Below are 24,308 nucleotides of genomic sequence, written 5' to 3'. Positions count from 1 at the left end.
GAGGAGAGAGGAGAACCAGAGATCAGGGGCAGCACAGGAGGAGAACCAGAGATCAAGTGCAGCACAGGAGGAGAACCAGAGATTAGGGGCAGCACGCCGGTGCCGATGTGTCCACAGAGCAGAATATACGGGACAAACACACATTACACTAATTATATACCACTGTATGCAGCGCTCGTCTGGTGAAACAAGAGCCGAGAGAGGTAGAGAGAGGAGAACCAGAGATCAGGGGCAGCACAGGAGGAGAACCAGAGATCAGGGGCAGCACAGGAGGAGAGAGGAGAACCAGAGATCAGGGGCAGCACAGGAGGAGAACCAGAGATCAGGGGCAGCACAGGAGGAGAGAGGAGAACCAGAGATCAGGGGCAGCACAGGAGGAGAACCAGAGATCAGGGGCAGTACAGGAGGAGAGAGGAGAACCAGAGATCAGGGGCAGCACAAGAGGAGAGAGGAGAACCAGAGATCAGGGGCAGCACAAGAGGAGAGAGGAGAACCAGAGATCAGGGGCAGCACAGGAGGAGAACCAGAGATCAGGTGCAGCACAGGAGGAGAACCAGAGATCAGGGGCAGCACGCCGGTGCCGATGTGTCCACAGAGCAGAATATACGGGACAAACACACATTACACTAATTATATACCACTGAGAGAGGTAGAGGAACCGAGCACAGCAGCCTCCAGAGGTGGAGAGGGGAGGAAATCAGGTGCAGCACAGGAGGAGAACCAGAGATCAGGTGCAGCACAGGAGGAGAACCAGAGATCAGGAGCAGCACAGGAGGAGAACCAGAGATCAGGGGCAGCACAAGAGAAGAACCAGAGATCAGGGGCAGCACAAGAGAAGAACCAGAGATCAGGGGCAGCACAGGAGGAGAACCAGAGATCAGGTGCAGCACAGGAGGAGAACCAGAGATCAGGTGCAGCACAAGAAGAGAACCAGAGATCAGGTGCAGCACAGGAGGAGAACCAGAGATCAGGTGCAGCACAGGAGGAGAACCAGAGATCAGGTGCAGCACAAGAGGAGAGAGGAGAACCAGAGATCAGGTGCAGCACAGGAGGAGAACCAGAGATCAGGTGCAGCACAGGAGGAGAACCAGAGATCAGGTGCAGCACAGGAGGAGAACCAGAGATCAGGTGCAGCACAGGAGGAGAACCAGAGATCAGGTGCAGCACAGGAGGAGAACCAGAGATCAGGTGCAGCACAGGAGGAGAACCAGAGATCAGGGGCAGCACAGGAGGAGAACCAGAGATCAGGGGCAGCACAGGAGGAGAACCAGAGATCAGGTGCAGCACAGGAGGAGAACCAGAGATCAGGTGCAGCACAGGAGGAGAACCAGAGATCAGGTGCAGCACAGGAGGAGAACCAGAGATCAGGTGCAGCACAGGAGGAGAACCAGAGATCAGGTGCAGCACAGGAGGAGAACCAGAGATCAGGTGCAGCACAGGAGGAGAACCAGAGATCAGGTGCAGCACAAGAGGAGAACCAGAGATCAGGTGCAGCACAGGAGGAGAACCAGAGATCAGGTGCAGCACAAGAGGAGAACCAGAGATCAGGGGCAGCACAGGAGGAGAACCAGAGATCAGGGGCAGCACAGGAGGAGAACCAGAGATCAGGTGCAGCACAGGAGGAGAACCAGAGATCAGGGTGCAGCACAGGAGGAGAACCAGAGATCAGGTGCAGCACAGGAGGAGAACCAGAGATCAGGTGCAGCACAGGAGGAGAACCAGAGATCAGGTGCAGCACAAGAGGAGAACCAGAGATCAGGTGCAGCACAGGAGGAGAACCAGAGATCAGGTGCAGCACAAGAGGAGAACCAGAGATCAGGGGCAGCACAGGAGGAGAACCAGAGATCAGGGGCAGCACAGGAGGAGAACCAGAGATCAGGTGCAGCACAGGAGGAGAACCAGAGATCAGGTGCAGCACAGGAGGAGAACCAGAGATCAGGTGCAGCACAGGAGGAGAACCAGAGATCAGGTGCAGCACAAGAGGAGAACCAGAGATCAGGTGCAGCACAAGAGGAGAACCAGAGATCAGGTGCAGCACAGGAGGAGAACCAGAGATCAGGTGCAGCACAAGAGGAGAACCAGAGATCAGGTGCAGCACAGGAGGAGAACCAGAGATCAGGGGCAGCACAGGAGGAGAACCAGAGATCAGGTGCAGCACAGGAGGAGAACCAGAGATCAGGTGCAGCACAGGAGGAGAGAGGAGAACCAGAGATCAGGTGCAGCACAAGAGGAGAACCAGAGATCAGGTGCAGCACAGGAGGAGAACCAGAGATCAGGGGCAGCACAGGAGGAGAACCAGAGATCAGGTGCAGCACAGGAGGAGAACCAGAGATCAGGTGCAGCACAGGAGGAGAGAGGAGAACCAGAGATCAGGTGCAGCACAGGAGGAGAACCAGAGATCAGGGGCAGCACAGGAGGAGAGAGGAGATCAGGTGCAGCACAGGAGGAGAGAGGAGAACCAGAGATCAGGTGCAGCACAGGAGGAGAACCAGAGATCAGGTGCAGCACAGGAGGAGAACCAGAGATCAGGTGCAGCACAGGAGGAGAAGCAGAGATTAGGTGCAGCACAGGAGGAGAGAGGAGAACCAGAGATTAGGTGCAGCACAGGAGGAGAGAGGAGAACCAGAGATTAGGTGCAGCACAGGAGGAGATGAAGAGAGATATTTTTTTTATTCTAATAAAATTCCTAGACTCTTCCTGGGGTCAGTAAATGCTGATAATGGAGAGATTGATTATTTTTCTCTATTAAACCCATAATAAAATGTAATAATAATATCTGGCTGCGGCCGTGTTCACACCGTGCAGATTTATTACGCGGCATTCGTCTGATCTTCAGTAGTTGCGAGGTCTGCATTGCTCTGGGTATGATGGATCTCAGTATGTACGGAGCTATATACAGTATACGGTGGTTAGCGGTAGGACGCCGGCGACCTCTGGTGGTCATCCCGGTTACTACATCATAGATCATTTCGCTGTATGGAACAATGTATGGAATGTTTATAAAACAGCGCAACGCACTGACGGAGAAAAGCGGGAATGTGTGTCAGCAGTGAGGGCGCGAGTGTTCATGGGCCGGTGTCAGCAGTGAGGGCCCGAGTGTTCATGGGCCGGTGTCAGCAGTGAGGGCCCGAGTGTTCATGGGCCGGTGTCAGCAGTGAGGGCCCGAGTGTTCATGGGCCGGTGTCAGCAGTGAGGGCGCGAGTGTTCATGGGCCGGTGTCAGCAGTGAGGGCCCGAGTGTTCATGGGCCGGTGTCAGCAGTGAGGGCGCGAGTGTTCATGGGCCGGTGTCAGCAGTGAGGGCCCGAGTGTTCATGGGCCGGTGTCAGCAGTGAGGGCGCGAGTGTTCATGGGCCGGTGTCAGCAGTGAGGGCCCGAGTGTTCATGGGCCGGTGTCAGCAGTGAGGCCCGAGTGTTCATGGGCCGGTGTCAGCAGTGAGGGCCTGAGTGTTCATGGGCCGGTGTCAGCAGTGAGGGCGCGAGTGTTCATGGGCCGGTGTCAGCAGTGAGGGCCCGAGTGTTCATGGGCCGGTGTCAGCAGTGAGGGCCCGAGTGTTCATGGGCCGGTGTCAGCAGTGAGGGCCCGAGTGTTCATGGGCCGGTGTCAGCAGTGAGGGCGCGAGTGTTCATGGGCCGGTGTCAGCAGTGAGGCCCGAGTGTTCATGGGCCGGTGTCAGCAGTGAGGGCCTGAGTGTTCATGGGCCGGTGTCAGCAGTGAGGGCCCGAGTGTTCATGGGCCGGTGTCAGCAGTGAGGGCGCGAGTGTTCATGGGTCCGGTGTCAGCAGTGAGGGCGCGAGTGTTCATGGGCCGGTGTCAGCAGTGAGGGCCCGAGTGTTCATGGGCCGGTGTCAGCAGTGAGGGCCCGAGTGTTCATGGGCCGGTGTCAGCAGTGAGGGCGCGAGTGTTCATGGGTCCGGTGTCAGCAGTGAGAGCCCGAGTGTTCATGGGCCGGTGTCAGCAGTGAGGGCCCGAGTGTTCATGTGCCGGTGTCAGCAGTGAGGGCCCGAGTGTTCATGGGTCCGGTGTCAGCAGTGAGGGCCCGAGTGTTCATGGGCCGGTGTCAGCAGTGAGGGCCCGAGTGTTCATGGGCCGGTGTCAGCAGTGAGGGCCCGAGTGTTCATGGGCCGGTGTCAGCAGTGAGGGCGCGAGTGTTCATGGGCCGGTGTCAGCAGTGAGGGCCCGAGTGTTCATGGGCCGGTGTCAGCAGTGAGGGCCCGAGTGTTCATGGGCCGGTGTCAGCAGTGAGGGCCCGAGTGTTCATGGGCCGGTGTCAGCAGTGAGGGCCCGAGTGTTCATGGGCCGGTGTCAGCAGTGAGGCCCGAGTGTTCATGGGCCGGTGTCAGCAGTGAGGGCCTGAGTGTTCATGGGCCGGTGTCAGCAGTGAGGGCGCGAGTGTTCATGGGCCGGTGTCAGCAGTGAGGGCCCGAGTGTTCATGGGCCGGTGTCAGCAGTGAGGGCCCGAGTGTTCATGGGCCGGTGTCAGCAGTGAGGGCCCGAGTGTTCATGGGCCGGTGTCAGCAGTGAGGGCGCGAGTGTTCATGGGCCGGTGTCAGCAGTGAGGCCCGAGTGTTCATGGGCCGGTGTCAGCAGTGAGGGCCTGAGTGTTCATGGGCCGGTGTCAGCAGTGAGGGCCCGAGTGTTCATGGGCCGGTGTCAGCAGTGAGGGCGCGAGTGTTCATGGGTCCGGTGTCAGCAGTGAGGGCGCGAGTGTTCATGGGCCGGTGTCAGCAGTGAGGGCCCGAGTGTTCATGGGCCGGTGTCAGCAGTGAGGGCCCGAGTGTTCATGGGCCGGTGTCAGCAGTGAGGGCCCGAGTGTTCATGGGCCGGTGTCAGCAGTGAGGGCCCGAGTGTTCATGGGCCGGTGTCAGCAGTGAGGGCCCGAGTGTTCATGGGCCGGTGTCAGCAGTGAGGGCCCGAGTGTTCATGGGCCGGTGTCAGCAGTGAGGGCGCGAGTGTTCATGGGCCGGTGTCAGCAGTGAGGGCGCGAGTGTTCATGGGCCGGTGTCAGCAGTGAGGGCGCGAGTGTTCATGGGCCGGTGTCAGCAGTGAGGGCCCGAGTGTTCATTGGCCGGTGTCGGCAGTGAGTGCCCGAGTGTTCATGGGTCCGGTGTCAGCAGTGAGGGCCCGAGTGTTCATGGGTCCGGTGTCAGCAGTGAGGGCCCGAGTGTTCATGGGTCCGGTGTCAGCAGTGAGGGCCCGAGTGTTCATGGGTCCGGTGTCGGCAGTGAGGGCCCGAGTGTTCATGGGTCCGGTGTCAGCAGTGAGGGCCCGAGTGTTCATGGGCCGGTGTCAGCAGTGAGGGCCCGAGTGTTCATGGGTCCAGTGTCAGCAGTGAGGGCGCGAGTGTTCATGGGCCGGTGTCAGCAGTGAGGGCACCAGTGTTCATGGGTCCAGTGTCAGCAGTGAGGGCCCGAGTGTTCATGGGTCGGTGTCAGCAGTGAGGGCCCGAGTGTTCATGGGTCGGTGTCAGCAGTGAGGGCCCGAGTGTTCATGGGCCGGTGTCAGCAGTGAGGGCCCGAGTGTTCATGGGCCGGTGTCAGCAGTGAGGGCCCGAGTGTTCATGGGCCGGTGTCGGCAGTGAGTGCCCGAGTGTTCATGGGTCCGGTGTCAGCAGTGAGGGCCCGAGTGTTCATGGGTCCGGTGTCAGCAGTGAGGGCCCGAGTGTTCATGGGTCCGGTGTCAGCAGTGAGGGCCCGAGTGTTCATGGGTCCGGTGTCGGCAGTGAGGGCCCGAGTGTTCATGGGTCCGGTGTCAGCAGTGAGGGCCCGAGTGTTCATGGGCCGGTGTCAGCAGTGAGGGCCCGAGTGTTCATGGGTCCAGTGTCAGCAGTGAGGGCGCGAGTGTTCATGGGCCGGTGTCAGCAGTGAGGGCACCAGTGTTCATGGGTCCAGTGTCAGCAGTGAGGGCCCGAGTGTTCATGGGTCGGTGTCAGCAGTGAGGGCCCGAGTGTTCATGGGTCGGTGTCAGCAGTGAGGGCCCGAGTGTTCATGGGCCGGTGTCAGCAGTGAGGGCCCGAGTGTTCATGGGCCGGTGTCAGCAGTGAGGGCCCGAGTGTTCATGGGCCGGTGTCGGCCATTGGGAGGCCCTCAATCCGGTGGTGGTGGAGAGATGTCTTACCTCTGAGCGCATGCTGACATCTTCCTCAGGTTCCAGGGCTCGGACTGGCCGAAGGTGCCCAGAAGTCGCCCGTCGCGGGTCCACAGTTTGGCGGTGCAGTCTGACGAGCCGCTGATTATATAAGGATCCGAGCCATAGAAGAGATGCTGCACACCGACCACCGCAGCGCCATGAGCCGCCCAGAAGAAGAGCAGCGGTGCCTTCACCCCCTCAGCCTGGAACAACATTATATCACCCCATAATGTGAAATCTAGCATCTATAGGTGAAATATACATACCGGCCCACAGCGCAAGGAACCCGGGGGGCCCGCAGCAGAGTATGGCAGCAGAAAGCGGCTAACATTCACCTACAGAGAAGAACAGCTCCAGAGGACGAGGATGACGGCCCCAGAGGGCGAGGATGACGGACCAAGAGGGCGAGGATGACGGCCCCAGAGGGCGAGGACAACAGACCCAGAGGGTGAGGATGACGGCTCCAGAGGGCGAGGACGATGGCTCCAGAGGGCGAGGACGATGGCTCCAGAGGGCGAGGACGACTGCTCAAGGAGCGAGGACGATGGCCCAAGAGGGCGAGGATGACAGCTCCAGAGGGCGAGGACGATGGCCCCAGAGGGCGAGGATGACGGCTCTAAAGGGTGATGATGACAGACCCAGAGAGGGAGGACGACGGCCCCAAAGGGCAAGGACGAATGACCCAAAGGGCAAGAACGACAGTTCCAGAGGGCGATGACGACGGCCCCAGAGGACGAGAAGACAGCTTCAAAACAAAGAGGATGACAGCCCCAAAGGGCGAGGATGGTGGCCATAAAGGGTGAGAACAATGGCCCCAAAGGGTGAGGACAATGGCCCCAAAGGGCTGTGACGGCAATCACAAAGGGCAAAGATGATGGCCACATAGGGCAAGGACGATGGCCACAAAGGGCAAGCACTAAGGCCGCAGAGCAAAGCTACAGCCCTAGAGGGTGAAGACAACGGTTCCAAAGGTTGAGGATGATGGCCCCAAAGGGAGAGGACAACAGCCCCAAAAGGGAGAGGACAACAGTGCCAAAGGGCGATAATGACGGTTCCAGGTGGCGATGACAAGGGCCACAAAGGGTGAGGTCAACAGCCATAAATGACAAGGAAGACAGCCCCAGAGCACAACTACGGCACCAGAGGGTGAGGACAGGTTGTGTAACTTGAAGCTTATGGGTCACAAGGAAAAAGCTCCAATGGGGCCCCTAATTATTGCTTGTCTTTAACAGCATTGGTCTTTTCATATAGGTTTAAGGGCTCCCTAGGCTCCAGGGTTCGGGGAAGGACCATGGTCATAGAGCGTAAGGACAAGGCCCCAGAGGATGAGGATGTCACGACGGAGCACACAGATTTTCAGCGTGCAGCATGATACAAGGGTGACAACTGGGGCGGTATAGAAGGAAGGCCCTAGCAATAGGGAGAGGGGACGCCTCCTAACACTCACCTGGGCCTATACCTTATGCTCCCTAACGTCCCTATACGGATCCTTCCCCCGTCACCATCTTGTGCTTTGGCCCTCGCTTGCCCTGAGCTCACCCTGGCTAGTAAGAAGGCCGGCAAGAGCACTAGTCTCACCACTGCCATAATACAACACACTAGAAAGGAGACAGACAGAAGGAAAAGCAGACACAAAAAGTAACACTCCAAACTCCTCCAATGCAGCTAATCACCACAGCTGCAATCGTCACAACTCCTCAGCTTCTTCCAGAGACCGCCTCCTTCCAAAGGGGGCAGCATGCGAGTGGCATTCTATAACCGGCATCAGATGGTGAGACGTGACTTTCTATACGAAGGCGAATAGTCACAAAGAGCTGCACCTGAGATTAAGGCTACAAAGGATAGCCAGATAGGAAAGTCCTTAACCCCTACAGCACCCAAAGAAAGTAGATTCACTCAAACACAATCTGCAGACCTGCGCATAATAAGGTGTTGTGACCTTCTGGTCTCAGACTTGCCAGAGGTCCTCCCAGAGCGGGACACCCCCTGACAGAGGACTATGGCCAAGGGGCACAAATACAGCTTCTGAGCATGGGGACAATGGGCCCAAAGCATTACTAAGGCTCCAGAGATTGAGGACCAGGGCTCCACAGCATGAATACAGACCTAGAACATGAGGACAATGGCCTCAGAGGGCGAGGACAGCAATCCCAAAAGAATAGCGACTATGGCCCTAGAAGGCATGGACAATGGCACCAGAGCATGAGGACGAACCCATAGAGAGAGGATAATGACCCCATAGAGGGAGGGCGAGGACAGCAATCCAAAAAGAATAGGGACCATGGCCCTAGAGTGTGAATATGGCCATTGAAGGCATGGACAATGGCCCAAGAGCATGAGGATGCAGAGCATGAGGACGAACCCATAGAAAGAAGATAATGACCTCATATGTGGACAGTGAGGACAGCAATCCCAAAACAATAGGGATCATGGCCGTAGAGTGTAAATATGGCCCTAGAAGGCATTGACAATGGCTCCAGAGCATGAGGATGGACCCATAGAGAGGATAACGACTCCATAGAGGGAGGATGAGGACGGCAATCTCAAAAGAATAGGGACCATGGCCGTAGAGTGCGAATATGGCCCTAGAAGGCATGGACAATGGCTCCAGAGCATGAGGACAGACACATAGAGAGGATAACGACTCCATAGAGGGAGGATGAGGACGGCAATCCCAAAAGAATAGGGATCATGGCCGTAGAGTGCGAATATGGCCCTAGAAGGCATGGACAATGGCTCCGGAGTATGAGGACGGACCCATAGAGAGAGGATAATGACTTCATAGAGGGAGGATGAGGACGGCAATCCCAAAAGAATAGGGACCATGGCCGTAGAGTGCAAATATGGCCCTAGAAGGCATGGACAATGGCTCCGGAGTATGAGGACGGACCCATAGAGAGAGGATAATGACTTCATAGATGTAGGGTGAGGTTCAAAAATATATAAAATAGAAGCATTGTGATGATGGCCCCTAGTGTAATTAGTTACCAGTGTTCACAGTTCAAGGGGTCTCTCCCCGGTAGCCCTCTGTCATCTCCCCGGTATACCTCTATTATCTCTCTGGCACCCCTCTGTCATCTCCGCGGTATCCCGCTGTCATCTCCCCGGTAACCCGCTGTCATCTCCCCGGAGTACCGCTGTCATCTCCCCGGAGTACCGCTGTCATCTCCCCGGTAGCCCTCTGTCATCTCCCCGGTAGCCCTCTGTCATCTCCCCGTTAGCCCTCTGTCATCTCCGCGGTATCCCGCTGTCATCTCCCCGGTATCCCGCTGTCATCTCCCCGGAGTACCGCTGTCATCTCCCCGGTAGCCCTCTGTCATCTCCCCGGAGTACCGCTGTCATCTCCCCGGTAGCCCTCTGTCATCTCCCCGGTAGCCCTCTGTCATCTCCCCGTTAACCCTCTGTCATCTCCGCGGTATCCCGCTGTCATCTCCCCGGTAACCCGCTGTCATCTCCCCGGTAACCCGCTGTCATCTCCCCGGTATCCCGCTGTCATCTCCCCGGTAACCCGCTGTCATCTCCCCGGTAGCCCTCTGTCATCTCCCCGGAGTACCACTGTCATCTCCTCGGTGCACCGCTGTCATCTCCTCGGTACACCGCTGTCATCTCCCCGGTAGCCCTCTGTCATCTCCCCGGAGTACCGCTGTCATCTCCTTGGTGCACCGCTGTCATCTCCCCGGTAGCCCTCTGTCATCTCCCCGGAGTACCGCTGTCATCTCCTCGGTGCACCGCTGTCATCTCCCCGGTGCACCGCTGTCATCTCCCCGGTGCACCGCTGTCATCTCCCCGGTGCACCGCTGTCATCTCCCCGGTGCACCGCTGTCATCTCCCCGGAGTACCGCTGTCAATTCCCCGGTAACCCACTGTCATCTCCCTGGTAGCCCTCTGTCATCTATCATGTAGTTCTCTGTCATCTCCCCGGAGTACCACTGTCATCTCCCTGGTAACCCGCTGTCATCTTCCTGGTAGCCCTCTGTCATCTCCCTGGTAACCCGCTGTCATCTCCCTGGTAGCCCTCTGTCATCTCTCATGTAGTTCTCTGTCATCTCCCCGGTGCACCACTGTCATCTCCCCGGTGCACCACTGTCATCTCCCTGGTAACCCGCTGTCATCTCCCCGGTAACCCGCTGTCATTTCCCCGGTAACCCGCTGTCATCTCCCCGGTAGCCCTCTGTCATCTCTCATGTAGTTCTCTGTCATCTCCCCGGTGCACCACTGTCATCTCCCTGGTAACCCGCTGTCATCTCCCCGGTATCCCGCTGTCATCTCCCCGGTACTTCACTGTCATCTCCCCGGTAACCCGCTGTCATCTCCCCGGTAGCCCTCTGTCAGCTCCTCGGTGCACCGCTGTCATCTCCCCGGTGCACCACTGTCATCTCCCTGGTTACCCGCTGTCATCTCCCCGGTAACCCGCTGTCATCTCCCCGGTAACCCGCTGTCATCTCTCATATAGTTCTCTGTCATCTCCCCGGTGCACCACTGTCATCTCCCTGGTAACCCGCTGTCATCTCCCCGGTAACCCGCTGTCATCTCCCCGGTAACCCGCTGTCATCTCCCCGGTAACCCGCTGTCATCTCCCTGGTAAACCGCTGTCATCTCCCCGGTAACCCGCTGTCATCTCCCTGGTAGCCCTCTTTCATCTCTCATGTAGTTCTCTGTCATCTCCCTGGTAACCCGCTGTCATCTCCCCGGTAACCCGCTGTCATCTCCCCGGTAACCCGCTGTCATCTCCCCGGTAAGCCGCTGTCATCTCCCTGGTAGCCCTCTGTCATCTCTCATTTAGCCCTCTGTCATCTCCCTGGAGTACCGCTGTCATCTCCTCGGTGCACCGCTGTCATCTCCCCGGTAACCCGCTGTCATCTCCCCGGAGTACCGCTGTCATCTCCTCGGTGTACGGCTGTCATCTCACCGGAGTACCGCCGTCATCTCCTCAGTGCACCGCTGTCATTTCCCCGGAGTACCGCTGTCATCTCCCCGGAGTACTGCTGTCATCTCCCCGGTACTTCTCTGTCATCTCCCCGGTACTTCTCTGTCATCTCCCCGGTAGCCCTATGTCATCTCTCATGTAGTTCTCTGTCATCTCCTCGGTGCACCACTGTAATCTCCCTGGTAACCCGCTGTCATCTTCCTGGTAGCCCTCTGTCATCTCCCCGGTACTTCTCTGTCATCTCCCCGGTAACCCGCTGTCATCTCCCCGGTAGCCCTATGTCATCTCTCATGTAGTTCTCTGTCATCTCCTCGGTGCACCACTGTCATCTCCCTGGTAACCTGCTGTCATCTCCCCGGTAAGCCGCTGTCATCTCTCATTTAGCCCTCTGTCATCTCCTTGGAGTACCGCTGTCATCTCCTCGGTGCACTGCTGTCATCTCTCATGTAGCCCTCTGTCATCTCCCCGGAGTACCTCTGTCATCTCATCGGTGCACCGCTGTCATCTCCCCGGAGTACCGCCGTCATCTCCTCAGTGCACCGCTGTCATTTCCCCGGAGTACTGCTGTCATCTCGCCGGTAACCCGCTGTCATCTCCCCGGAGTACTGCTGTCATCTCGCCGGTATCCCGCTGTCATCTCCCCGGTATCCTGCTGTCATCTCCCCGGTACTTCTCTGTCATCTCCCCGGTAGCCCTCTGTCATCTCCCCGGTAGCCCTCTGTCATCTCTCCGGTACCCGTATGTCATCTCTCCGGTACTTCACTGTCATCTCCCCGGTAACCCTATGTCATCTCTCCGGTACTTCACTGTCATCTCGCCGGTAACCCGCTGTCATCTCCCCGGTACTTCACTGTCATCTCCCCGGTAACCCGCTGTCATCTCCCCGGTAGTCCTCTGTCAGCTCCTCGGTGCACCGCTGTCATCTCCCCGGTGCACCACTGTCATCTCCCTGGTTACCCGCTGTCATCTCCCCGGTAACCCGCTGTCATCTCCCTGGTAGCCCTCTGTCATCTCTCATATAGTTCTCTGTCATCTCCCCGGTGCACGACTGTCATCTCCCTGGTAACCCGCTGTCATCTCCCCTGTACCCCGCTGTCATCTCCCCTGTAACCCGCTGTCATCTCCCCTGTAGCCCTCTGTCATCTCTCATGTAGTTCTCTGTCATCTCCCCGGTGCACCGCTGTCATCTCCCTGGTAACCCGCTGTCATCTCCCTGGTAGCCCTCTGTCATCTCTCATGTAGTTCTCTGTCATCTCCCTGGTAACCCGCTGTCATCTCCCCGGTAACCCGCTGTCATCTCCCTGGTAGCCCTCTGTCATCTCTCATTTAGCCCTCTGTCATCTCCCTGGAGTACCGCTGTCATCTCCTCGGTGCACCGCTGTCATCTCCCCGGTAACCCGCTGTCATCTCCCCGGAGTACCGCCGTCATCTCCTCAGTTCACCGCTGTCATTTCCCCGGAGTACTGCTGTCATCTCCCCGGAGTACTGCTGTCATCTCGACGGTATCCCGCTGTCATCTCCCCTGTACTTCTCTGTCATCTCCCCGGTAGCCCTCTCTCATCTCCCCGGTACCCCTATGTCATCTCGCCAGTAGCTCTCTGTCATCTCCCCGGTAGCCTGCTGTCATCTCCCCGGTAGTCCGCTGTCATCTCCCCAGTGCACCGCTGTTATCTCCCCAGTAGCCCTCTGTCATCTCCCCGGTAACCCGCTGTCATCTCCCCGGAGTACTGCTGTCATCTCGCCGGTATCCCGCTGTCATCTCCCCGGTATCCTGCTGTCATCTCCCCGGTACTTCTCTGTCATCTCCCCGGTAGCCCTCTGTCATCTCCCCGGTAGCCCTCTATCATCTCTCCGGTACCCGTATGTCATCTCTCCGGTACTTCACTGTCATCTCCCCGGTAGCCCTCTGTCATCTCTCCGGTACTTCACTGTCATCTCCCCGGTAACCCTATGTCATCTCACCAGTAGCTCTCTGTAATCTCCCCGGTATCCTGCTGTCATCTCCCTCCCCGGTATCCTGCTGTCATCTCCCCGGTATCCTGCTGTCATCTCCCTGGTATCCCGCTGTCATCTCCCCTGTACGTCTCTGTCATCTCCCCGGTAGCCCTCTCTCATCTCCCCGGTACCCCTATGTCATCTCGCCAGTAGCTCTCTGTCATCTCCCCGGTAGCCTGCTGTCATCTCCCCGGTAGTCCGCTGTCATCTCCCCAGTAGCCCGCTGTCATCTCCCCGGTATCCCGCTGTCATCTCCCCGATAGCCCGCTGTCATCTCCCCGGTAGCCCGCTATCATCTCCCCGGAAGCCCACTTTCATCTCCCCGGTAGCCCGCTATCATCTCCCCGGTAGCCTGCTATCATCTCCCCGGAAGCCCGTTGTCATCTCCCCGGTAGTCCGCTATCATCTCCCTGGTAGCCCGCTGTCATCTCCCCGGTAGCCCGCTATCATCTCCCCGGAAGCCCGTTGTCATCTCCCCGGAAGCCCATTGTCATCTCCCCGGTAGCCCGCTATCATCTTCCCGGTAGCCCGCTATCATTTTCCCGGAAGCCCGTTGTCATCTCCCCGGCAGTCCGCTATCATCTCCCCGGTAGCCCGCTGTCATCTCCCTGGTACAGCAGTGAAGGACATGGGGACTGTTCACCAACTAACATTGGGTGTGTGGACCACAGAGAGCAATGCCAAGATATGGAGAACGCTGCGGTTCACAGATCAGGTGAAGACGCCGGATCATTCTCACAGGGGGACACGTCCGGGATCTGCTCCCCTTCACCAGGCAATGAGAGGATCAGACATATCCGGAGGACCCGCCCTCATCTCTGTGTGGCTGCACTGGTGTCTAATGTCTCCATTGTCACTCCACTGGTGACACCCCCCCAGCCATTGTACTGTCATCCACCCCGAGATTGTACTCCCCATAGATTGTACCCTCCCCTGATTATACCACCCCGAATGTACACTCCCAATCCACCGTTGATTATACTACCATCCACCCCATGATTGTACCCCCCACTTTGAGGTTGTACCCCCCGATTTTACTGCCATCCACCCAATAATTGTACTGCCACCTCCGGATTTTAGCCCCATAGATTCTACCTCTCCAACCCCATGATTGCACCCCGCCCTCTGATTATATCCAACATAGATTGTACCCTCACCCAGATTATACCACCCTGATTGTATCCACACCGCCCCCCGCCGATTGTGCTACCATCCACCCCATGATTGTACCCTCTCTCACCCTGATTACACCTCCCACCCTCAGATTGCATCCCCTACCTCCAGATTATACCCCCATTGATTATACGCTTTCCCACCTACTGATTATACCCCCCATAGATTGTACCCTCACCCACCCCATGATATGATTGTACCCTCACCCACCCCATGATATGATTGTACCATCACCCACCCCATGATATGATTGTACCACCCACCCGCCTAATTGTACCCTCCCCACCCTATTATATGATTGTACCACCCACCCTATGATATGATTGTACCACCCACCCGCCTAATTGTACCCTCCCCACCCCATGATATGATTGTACCACCCACCCCATGATATGATTGTACCATGATCCACCCCATGATATGATTGTACCATGATCCACCCCATGATATGATTGTACCCTCACCCAGCCCATGATATGATTGTACCCTCACCCACCCCATGATATGATTGTACCCTCACCCACCCCATGATATGATTGTACCCTCACCCACCCTATGATATGATTGTACCCTCACCCACCCCATGATATGATTGTACCACCCACCCCATGATATGATTGTACCCTCACCCAGCCCATGATATGATTGTACCCTCACCCACCCCATGATATGATTGTACCACCCACCCCATGATATGATTGTACCCTCACCCAGCCCATGATATGATTGTACCCTCACCCACCCCATGATATGATTGTACCACCCACCCCATGATATGATTGTACCCTCACCCACCCCATGATATGATTGTACCCTCACCCACCCCATGATATGATTGTACCACCCACCCCATGATATGATTGTACCATGATCCACCCCATGATATGATTGTACCCTCACCCACCCCATGATATGATTGTACCCTCACCCACCCCATGATATGATTGTACCCCCCACCCCATGATATGATTGTACCCTCACCCAGCCCATGATATGATTGTACCCTCACCCACCCCATGATATGATTGTACCACCCACCCCATGATATGATTGTACCCTCACCCAGCCCATGATATGATTGTACCCTCACCCAGCCCATGATATGATTGTAACCTCACCCACCCCATGATATGATTGTACCCTCATCCAGCCCATGATATGATTGTACCCTCACCCACCCCATGATATGATTGTACCCTCACCCACCCCATGATATGATTGTACCCTCACCCACCCCATGATATGATTGTACCCTCACCCACCCCATGATATGATTGTACCCTCATCCAGCCCATGATATGATTGTACCCTCATCCAGCCCATGATATGATTGTACCCTCACCCACCCCATGATATATGATTGTACCCTCATCCACCCCATGATATGATTGTACCCTCACCCACCCCATGATATGATTGTACCCTCACCCACCCCATGATATGATTGTACCCTCACCCACCCCATGATATGATTGTACCCTCACCCACCCCATGATATGATTGTACCCTCACCCACCCCATGATATGATTGTACCCTCACCCACCCCATGATATGATTGTACCACCCACCCCATGATATGATTGTACCCTCACCCACCCCATGATACGATTGTACCCTCACCCACCCCATGATATGATTGTACCACCCACTGACCTGATTCTGCCCTCATCCACCCCTCCCCCCTGGTTCTCCCGCCATGTCTGTGTAGGAGGATTTACCTGTGGTGAGGCCTGCAGGCCGTACTGAGAGATGTCCCAGACCTGGAGGACGCCGGCCGTGTCCCCGGTCACCAGGACGTGGTTCCTCTCATCACTGCTCAGGTCCAGGACCAACTGCTCCTCAATGCGAGGAGCATAGAAAGAGCCTGCAGGAAACAGTAACGTGGTGGGGTCTGAAAATCTAGTGGGGTACAGAGACCTGCTCCATCACATATTATACACAAGACTAGGTGGACACAGCTGTGGTGCCCGAAATCCAGGATGGGCTCCAAACAACAATATAAGCAGAAGGATCGCCAGCCACAAAACTTTCTTTATAGAATTTATTCCACATCTTTTCATCCATTTTCATTCAAAAATGAAATACAAGATGCCGCAGGTTTGAGTCTAGAGACGCAGAGCTGCCAAATCAGATACAGTCCCTGACAGAAGTTCTGTCGCTTATCATTGTTATGTAAATAAAAGCTCATAACCTGACTTTAAATTCATCCATTGGTTTTATAAATTACTCTTTTGAAAGCTGAAACCCTCCCAAATTTGGTTTAGGTTATGAAAATAAAGTTGCTGCAAAGCTGAAATATTGATCATTTAATGAACACAGAAAGGTCAGATTTTGGCAAGACAAAAGTTTTGTCGCTCACAGAAAGTAATGTGAAATTCACACAAATAATTACCTTCTAATACAAAGATATGTGGCATAACATTGGTGAATGAAGTTGTGGTGCTATGAGAGCCATATGTAATATTTTGTGTGACTTCCATGAGCTTGAAGGACGGCATCCATGCGGTTCCACAACGATTCATACAATTTATTGCTGAAGTCATCAGGAATAGCAGAGAATGCATCTTACATGCCTCCAGAGGTCATCTAGACTCTTGGGTTTTGTCTTCCAAGCTTCCTCTTTCATCCTACCCCAAACATGCTCAATGATGTTCATGTCTGGTGACTAGGCTGGACGGTCCTTGAGCACCTTGATCTTCTTTGCCAGGAGGACCTTTGTTGTAGAGATGGATGTATGAGATGGAGACCATCCTGCTGCAGAATGTGACCCCTTTTATGATTGGGAATGTAAGAGGTAGCTCATACTTCTTGATATTTTAGGCTATTGATATTGCTTCCCACCTTGCAAATGTTTTGCACACCCCCATACTAAATGTAACCCCAGACCATGACCTTTCCACCGCCACACTTACCTGTTTTCTGGATCCATACGGGCTCCAGTAGGTCTCCTGCAGTATTTTCGGTGGCTGTGGTGTAATTCAACTGAAGATTCATCAGAGAAATCCACCTTCTGCCACTTTTTCAGCATCCATCTGTTTAGCAGGCTGTGGGACTTGGCAAATGCCACACGGTTTTCTAATTGCCTTTTGTTTAGTGCTGGCTTCTGGGCACTGATTCAACCATGGAGGCCATTTCCAGACAGAATACTACAAACTGTTCTAGGTGACACAGGGACTTGAGGTGACCAGGCCTGTTGGAGCTCTGCTGCAGTGGAAGAGGGGCAGGCTTTGGATTTTCTAACCAAAAAACGTTCCTCCTGAGCAGTTGTCTTGCGGGGTCTGCTGGGCCTGGGCTTGTCAAAAACATCTCCAGTCTCTTCAAATCTTTTTTTAATTCTTTGTACTTGACGCTGAGACACATTAAAGGTGCAGCCACCTCTGCAGTGGATCTGGTCTCCAGCCTCTTGATAATCAAAGCTTTGGTCGCAGGGTGGATTTTTGGCATGTTGTCAGAAGTCAAATTGCAGTTCAACTGAAGGTCTGGGGTGCTGGGTTTCTTTTTATACACCCACTAATTAAGCGATCATTTAGTGAGCACAGGTGAGGATGTAAACTAGGATTGGGTGCATTATATGACAAGGAGACAAAACTTTTGTCTTGCCAAAATCTGACCTTTCTGTGTTCATTAAATGATCAATATTTCAGCTTTGCAGCAACTTTATTTTCATAACCGAAACCAAATTTGGGAGGGTTTCAGCTTTCAAAAGAGTAATTTATAAAACCAATGGATGAATTTAAAGTCGGGTTATAAGCTTTTATTTACATAACATGGAGAAGCGACAGAACTTCTGTCAGAGACTGTACATAAAACATGAATATCGCCATCTTTAAATAGTGTTTTACCAATGGAAGACCACTGAGACCAATTAATGAAAAACTCACCCATTAACCCCTCACAGCAAATCCAAAAACCTGTGCAGATCACACAAGGAGCCAAAAGGCCACATTTTTATACATACAGTATACGGTGTATATATATAAAGAACAAACTTCATTTTCACATGTATATGTAGATGGAGAGTATCTCTGCCAGGGAGGCATGTTCAGGTGACGTTTGTTCTTTACATATATATTAGATATAAATCTGCCCTTTTGGCTTCTTGTGTAAACTCCCCAGGTTCTATGGATTTGGTGTGAGTCGCCCCCAGCAGACCGGAGGGGTTTTTCATGGTCTCGGTGGTGCTGATGAAACGCTCTCTACAGATGGTGATGTCCATGGTTAGATGCATGATTTGGACGCTCTGCGCCTCTAGACTGAAGCCTGCGCCTCTAGACTGAAGCCTGTGCCTCTAGACTGAAGCCTGCGTCTCTAGATTGAAGCCTGCGCCTCTAGACTGAAGCCTGCGTCTCTAGACTGAAGCCTGTGTCTCTAGATTGAAGCCTATGCCTCTAGACTGAAGCCTGTGCCTCTAGACTGAAGCTTGCGCCTCTAGACTGAAGCCTGCATCTCTAGATTGAAGCCTGCGCCTCTAGACTGAAGCCTGCGCATCTAGACTGAAGCCTGTGTCTCTACACTGAAGCCTGCGCCTCTAGACTGAAGCCTGCAGCTCTAGATTGAAGCCTGTGCCTCTAGACTGAAGCCTGCGCCTCTAGACTGAAGACTACATCTCTAGACTGAAGCCTACGTCTCTAGACTGAAGCCTGCGTCTCTAGACTGAAGTCTACGCCTCTAGACTGAAGCCTGCGCCTCTAGACTGAAGCCTGCGCCTCTAGACTGAAGCCTGCATCTCTAGACTGAAGCCTACGTCTCTAGACTGAAGCCTGCGTCTCTAGACTGAAGCCTGTGCCTCTAGACTGAAGCCTGCGTCTCTAGACTGAAGCCTACATCTCTAGACTGAAGCCTGCGTCTCTAGACTGAAGCCTACGACTCTAGACTGAAGCCTACGTCTCTAGACTGAAGCCTGCATCTCTAGACTGAAGCCTGCGCCTCTAGACTGAAGCCTGCCCCTCTAGACTGAAGCCTGCGCCTCTAGACTGAAGCCTGCGCCTCTAGACTGAAGCCTGCATCTCTAGACTGAAGCCTACGTCTCTAGACTGAAGCCTGCGTCTCTAGACTGAAGCCTACGACTCTAGACTGAAGCCTACGTCTCTAGACTGAAGCCTGCATCTCTAGACTGAAGCCTGCGCCTCTAGACTGAAGCCTGCCCCTCTAGACTGAAGCCTGCGCCTCTAGACTGAAGCCTGCGCCTCTAGACTGAAGCCTGCACCTCTAGACTGAAGCCTGCATCTCTAGACTGAAGCCTGCATCTCTAGACTGAAGCCTGCATCTCTAGACTGAAGCCTGCGCCTCTAGACTGAAGCCTGCGTCTCTAGACTGAAGCCTACGTCTCTAGACTGAAGCCTGTGTCTCTAGACTGAAGCCTGCGTCTCTAGACTGAAGCCTGCACCTCTAGACTGAAGCCTACGCCTCTAGACTGAAGCCTGCATCTCTAGACTGAAGCCTACGTCTCTAGACTGAAGCCTGTGTCTCTAGATTGAAGCCTATGTCTCTAGACTGAAGCCTGCGTCTCTAGACTGAAGCCTGCGCCTCTAGACTGAAGCCTGCGTCTCTAGACTGAAGCCTGCGTCTCTAGACTGAAGCCTACGTCTCTAGACTGAAGCCTGCGCCTCTAGACTGAAACCTGCGCCTCTAGACTGAAGCCTGCGCCTCTAAACTGAAGCCTGCATCTCTAGACTGAAGCCTACGTCTCTAGACTGAAGCCTGCGTCTCTAGACTGAAGCCTGCGCCTCTAGACTGAAGCCTGCATCTCTAGACTGAAGCCTGCGTCTCTAGACTGAAGCCTACGTCTCTAGACTGAAGCCTGCGCCTCTAGACTGAAACCTGCGCCTCTAGACTGAAGCCTACGTGTTACGGGTGCTGTCTGATTATAAAAACCAAAGAGATATCAGACAGTCAGGGTCCACCGTGCAAAGACTCTGCTGCAGACTATGGCAGAGTGCAATACCTCTGTTAACTCACAGAAGGATATAATAAGTAAGTAAAGCAATTCCTCCCTTACTTGGAGGGTGTGTGGAATGATCTCTGTTAATAATCACAGAGACAAAGGCAATGTGTGCGAAATGGCACCTACCTAGGTCCGCTCTTCTAGTGGTGCAAAAGAGACGAACAGCAGCGTAAGCCGCACAAAGCTCCTACCTCTGTTCGCTCCCCTAGTGTGCGAGGACACGAACCACTAGATATGGCACCTGCCTAGGTCCGCTCTTCTAGTGGTGCAAAAGAGACGAACAGCAGCGTAAGCCGCACAAAGCTCCTACCTCTGTTCGCTCCCCTAGTGTGCGAGGATACGAACAACTGCCAGACGCAGTATAAGGAACGTTACCCTAGCGGCAACATCCACCTACGAGTCGAATCACAAGGCCCAGCCAGACCATGTGCCTCAGGCACCTGCCTATGTCCGCTCCCCTAAGAGGTAAGGATACGGACAGCAGCCGAAGCTGTAAGGTATAAGAACGCTACCCTGCCGGTAGCGCTCACCTAGCATAGACAGAGAGATGCCTAGAGGAACGTGCACAGAGCGACTACTCTCATGCATGAACCAAGAGGACTGAGCACCATGCGGCGTGTGTCAGGGTCTTATATAGACTCTGTGCCTCATCCAAGATGGAGGACACCAGAGCCAATCCGCTGCGAGAACGACAGGAGTGACGTCATGCTGGCCTATCACCGAGCAAGGCGTCACAAGCACATGACCAGCGACCAATCGGCATAGAAGGTGTCAGAGACATGTGACCTCGTGTCAGCGATGATGTCACTCGCACATGTGCAATGGCTCCAAGATAGGACTTAGTATCCGGCGCTCGCACATGTGCAGTAGCAAGAAATCTGGACTTAGTCTCCAGCGCTCGCACATGTGCAGTAGCAAGAAATCTGGACTTAGTCTCCAGCGCTCGCACATGTGCAGTAGCAAGAAATCTGGACATAGTCTCCAGTGCTCGCAGCAACCGTAACAGTACCTCCCCCTCAAGGGCCCCCCTCCCGGCGACGCAGGTAATCGGCAACTAAGTCGGGAGCATGGACAGCCTCCTCAGGCTCCCAAGAGCGATGTTCCGGGCCATAGCCCTCCCAATCTATCAAGAAGAACCTGCGCCCTCTAACCATCTTAGAACCAACTATGGCTCGTACCTCATAGCTAGAGCGAGAGGAATCAGAGGCAGGAGAGTGCACTTCACGAGCGTGAGGTAAAATAGCCGGCTTTAGCAGTGAGACATGGAATATGTCATGAATCCTAAGATGAACAGGTAACTTCAATTGGTAGACTACAGGATTTACCTGTCGAAGAACCTCATAAGGACCCAGGAAGCGAGGAGCAAATTTGACAGAGCTCACTCTAAGTCTCACGTGTTTTGCAGAGAGCCACACAAAGTCCCCTGGAGAAAAGACAGGAGCCGGGCGACGAAACCGATCGGACACCGTCTTCATACGGTCCTTAGCTGCTTGGATCGACTCTTGAGTCCGATCCCAAACCTCTCTGGCATTAGTTGCCCAGTCGGCCACAAGAGGAGGAGGTGCAGCAGCGGGAAACGGTACCGGTACCCTAGGGTGTTGCCCATTATTGAGTACGAACGGTGTCTGCCCAGTGGCCTCAGCCAGCGAATTGTTAAGGGCAAATTCTGCCCAGGGTAGAAGGGAGGACCAGTTATCGTGATTCTCAGCAACAAAGTGTCGAAGGTATATAATCATAGATTGATTGGTACGTTCAACCAAACCATTGGTCTCCGGATGGTATGCCGAAGAGAGATTCAACTCAATTTGCAGAAGGCTACAAAGATCTCGCCAGAAACGGGAAGTAAATTGCGGGCCTCTATCACAAATGATACGATCTGGCATCCCGTGAAGCCTAAAGACATGCTTGAGGAATAGTTTGGCTAGTACCCTGGAAGATGGGATTCTCGATAACGGTACGAGATGAACCATCCGGGAGAAATGGTCCGTAATGACCCACACAAATCTATGTCCCTGTGAACATGGAAGATCACCCACAAAGTCCATGCCTACCACCTCCCATGGTCTATCTGGCACTGGTAAAGGATGCAAGAGCCCAGCCGGTCTCTGCCGTAATGGACGGTTGCGAGCACACGAGTAGCAGGAACCGACATATCTCTTGACGTGGCTGGCTAAGTGTGGCCACCAATACCACCTCTCCAGTAACTCTCGTGTCCGCCTAATACCAAAATGCCCACCCACCTTTGAGGTGTGGGCCCATGACAGTATATCATTCTGTCGATCAGGCGGAACAAAGGTCTTGCCCGGTGGGATTTGGTCTAACGTCACAGGGGAGAGCGTATGAAAAACCCTGGAGGGAAGGATAAGACGAGGTTCATCAATCTCTTCCTGGGTAGAAAGCATAGAGCGAGACAGGGCGTCTGCCTTGTTATTCTTACTCCCAGACAGATAGTTGATGGAGAAGTGAAAGCGGGAGAAAAACAAGGACCAGCGGGCTTGGCGAGGATTCAGACGCTGAGCGGTTTGTAAGTACGTCAGATTCTTATGGTCTGTATAGACCTGGAAAGGATGTTTCGCTCCTTCCAGCAAGTGACGCCACTCCTCCAAGGCTAATCTCAAGGCGAGCAGTTCCCTATCCCCAATGGTATAGTTTCTCTCTGCCGGTGAAAAGGTTTTAGCAAAGAAGAAACACGGCCTTTTTCTACCTGCACCGTTCTTTTGATACAAGACCGCACCAGCACCCACTGAAGAGGCATCAACCTCTAAGAGGAAGGGCTTACTCTCATCGGGTCTTTGAAGAACGGGAGCAGTTGAAAAGTGTCTTTTTACTGCCTCAAAGCCTGAGATGTCTCAGTAGACCAGGCTTTGGGATTAGCACCTTTCTTAGTCAAGGCCACCAAAGGGGCCACCAAAGTAGAAAAATGGGGTATGAACTGCCTGTAATAATTTATGAATCCTAAGAAGCGTTGCACCGCCTTCAAGGAATGAGGTTCGGACCATTGCAGGACAGCAGAGAGCTTCGCAGGATCCATAGCCAGGCCCTCTTGTGAGATAATGTAACCCAAAAAAGGCAATGAGGACTGCTCGAATACACATTTCTCGAGTTTAGCAAACAATGAGTGCTCCCTTAAACGGGAAAGGACACGAACGACATCCTGACGATGAGTCTCCAGATCAGGAGAAAAAATCAGGATGTCGTCCAGATACACCACTACTGAGGATAACAGTAAATCCCTGAACACATCATTTACGAAGTCCTGAAATACTGCGGGTGCATTACATAACCCAAAAGGCATGACGAGGTATTCATAGTGACCGTCTCGGGTGTTAAAAGCGGTCTTCCATTCGTCACCCTTTCGAATTCGTACCAAGTTATACGCACCCCGCAGATCCAACTTCGTAAAAACTTGAGCTCCTCTCAGTCTGTCAAAGAGCTCCGAAATTAAAGGTAATGGGTATTTGTTCTTTATTGTGATTGCGTTGAGACCCCTGTAATCTATGCAGGGACGCAAATCACCCTCTTTCTTCCGAACAAAGAAAAACCCAGCTCCCGCGGGAGAGACAGACTTACGAATGAACCCCTTCTCTAAACTCTCTCTTATATAGGTCGACATGGCCTCCGACTCAGGTATCGACAGGGGGTAAACCCTGCCTTTAGGTGGAACTGAACCTGGGATAAGGTCTATGGCACAGTCATACGGCCTATGGGGTGGAAGAACCTCAGCACCTTGTTTGGAGAACACGTCAGCGAAATCCAAATAGGGTGTAGGTATGGGAGAGAGATCAGTTGATGCAACCGCAACGACCTTAGGTGGTAAGGGAAGACATCGGGACTGACATTTCGAACCCCAACTAATAATGCTGTCAGACTCCCAGTCAATGTGAGGAGCATGAGTCCGAAGCCATGGGAGACCCAGAAGGACGTCGTCTATACCCTCAGGCAAAACAAGAAAAGAAATCTCCTCTATGTGACCCTGAGACAGGGAAAGGCGCAAGGGAACTGTCCTCAATGTAATGGAGTCAGACAACATAGTTCCATTAACAACACGGACAGGAATAGGCGCCTCTAACATGATAGAGGGAATATTGTGTCCCTTTACAAATCCTGAGGACACAAAAGTCCCGTCAGCTCCGGAATCCA

General features: G+C 54.1%; 1 protein-coding gene across 1 annotated transcript in view; it reads right to left on the bottom strand.

Moving 5' to 3' along the window:
• The window catches only part of LOC142313185 (cilia- and flagella-associated protein 337-like), a 246,589-nt gene that overhangs the window by 157,445 nt on the left and 64,836 nt on the right, over positions 1 to 24,308 (bottom strand). The window contains exons 14-15 of the mRNA XM_075352170.1: positions 15,943 to 16,088; positions 6,117 to 6,331 (exon numbers count right to left, since the gene is read on the bottom strand). Coding sequence (XP_075208285.1) covers positions 6,117 to 6,331; positions 15,943 to 16,088 — 361 coding nt within the window. The remainder of the gene's footprint in view (positions 1 to 6,116; positions 6,332 to 15,942; positions 16,089 to 24,308) is intronic.

Source organism: Anomaloglossus baeobatrachus, chromosome 5 (assembly GCF_048569485.1).
Source record: "Anomaloglossus baeobatrachus isolate aAnoBae1 chromosome 5, aAnoBae1.hap1, whole genome shotgun sequence".
In the NCBI taxonomy this organism is placed as follows: domain Eukaryota; kingdom Metazoa; phylum Chordata; class Amphibia; order Anura; family Aromobatidae; genus Anomaloglossus; species Anomaloglossus baeobatrachus.
Note: the sequence above shows the minus strand (reverse complement) of the source record. Positions and strands in the feature narration are given on the sequence as shown.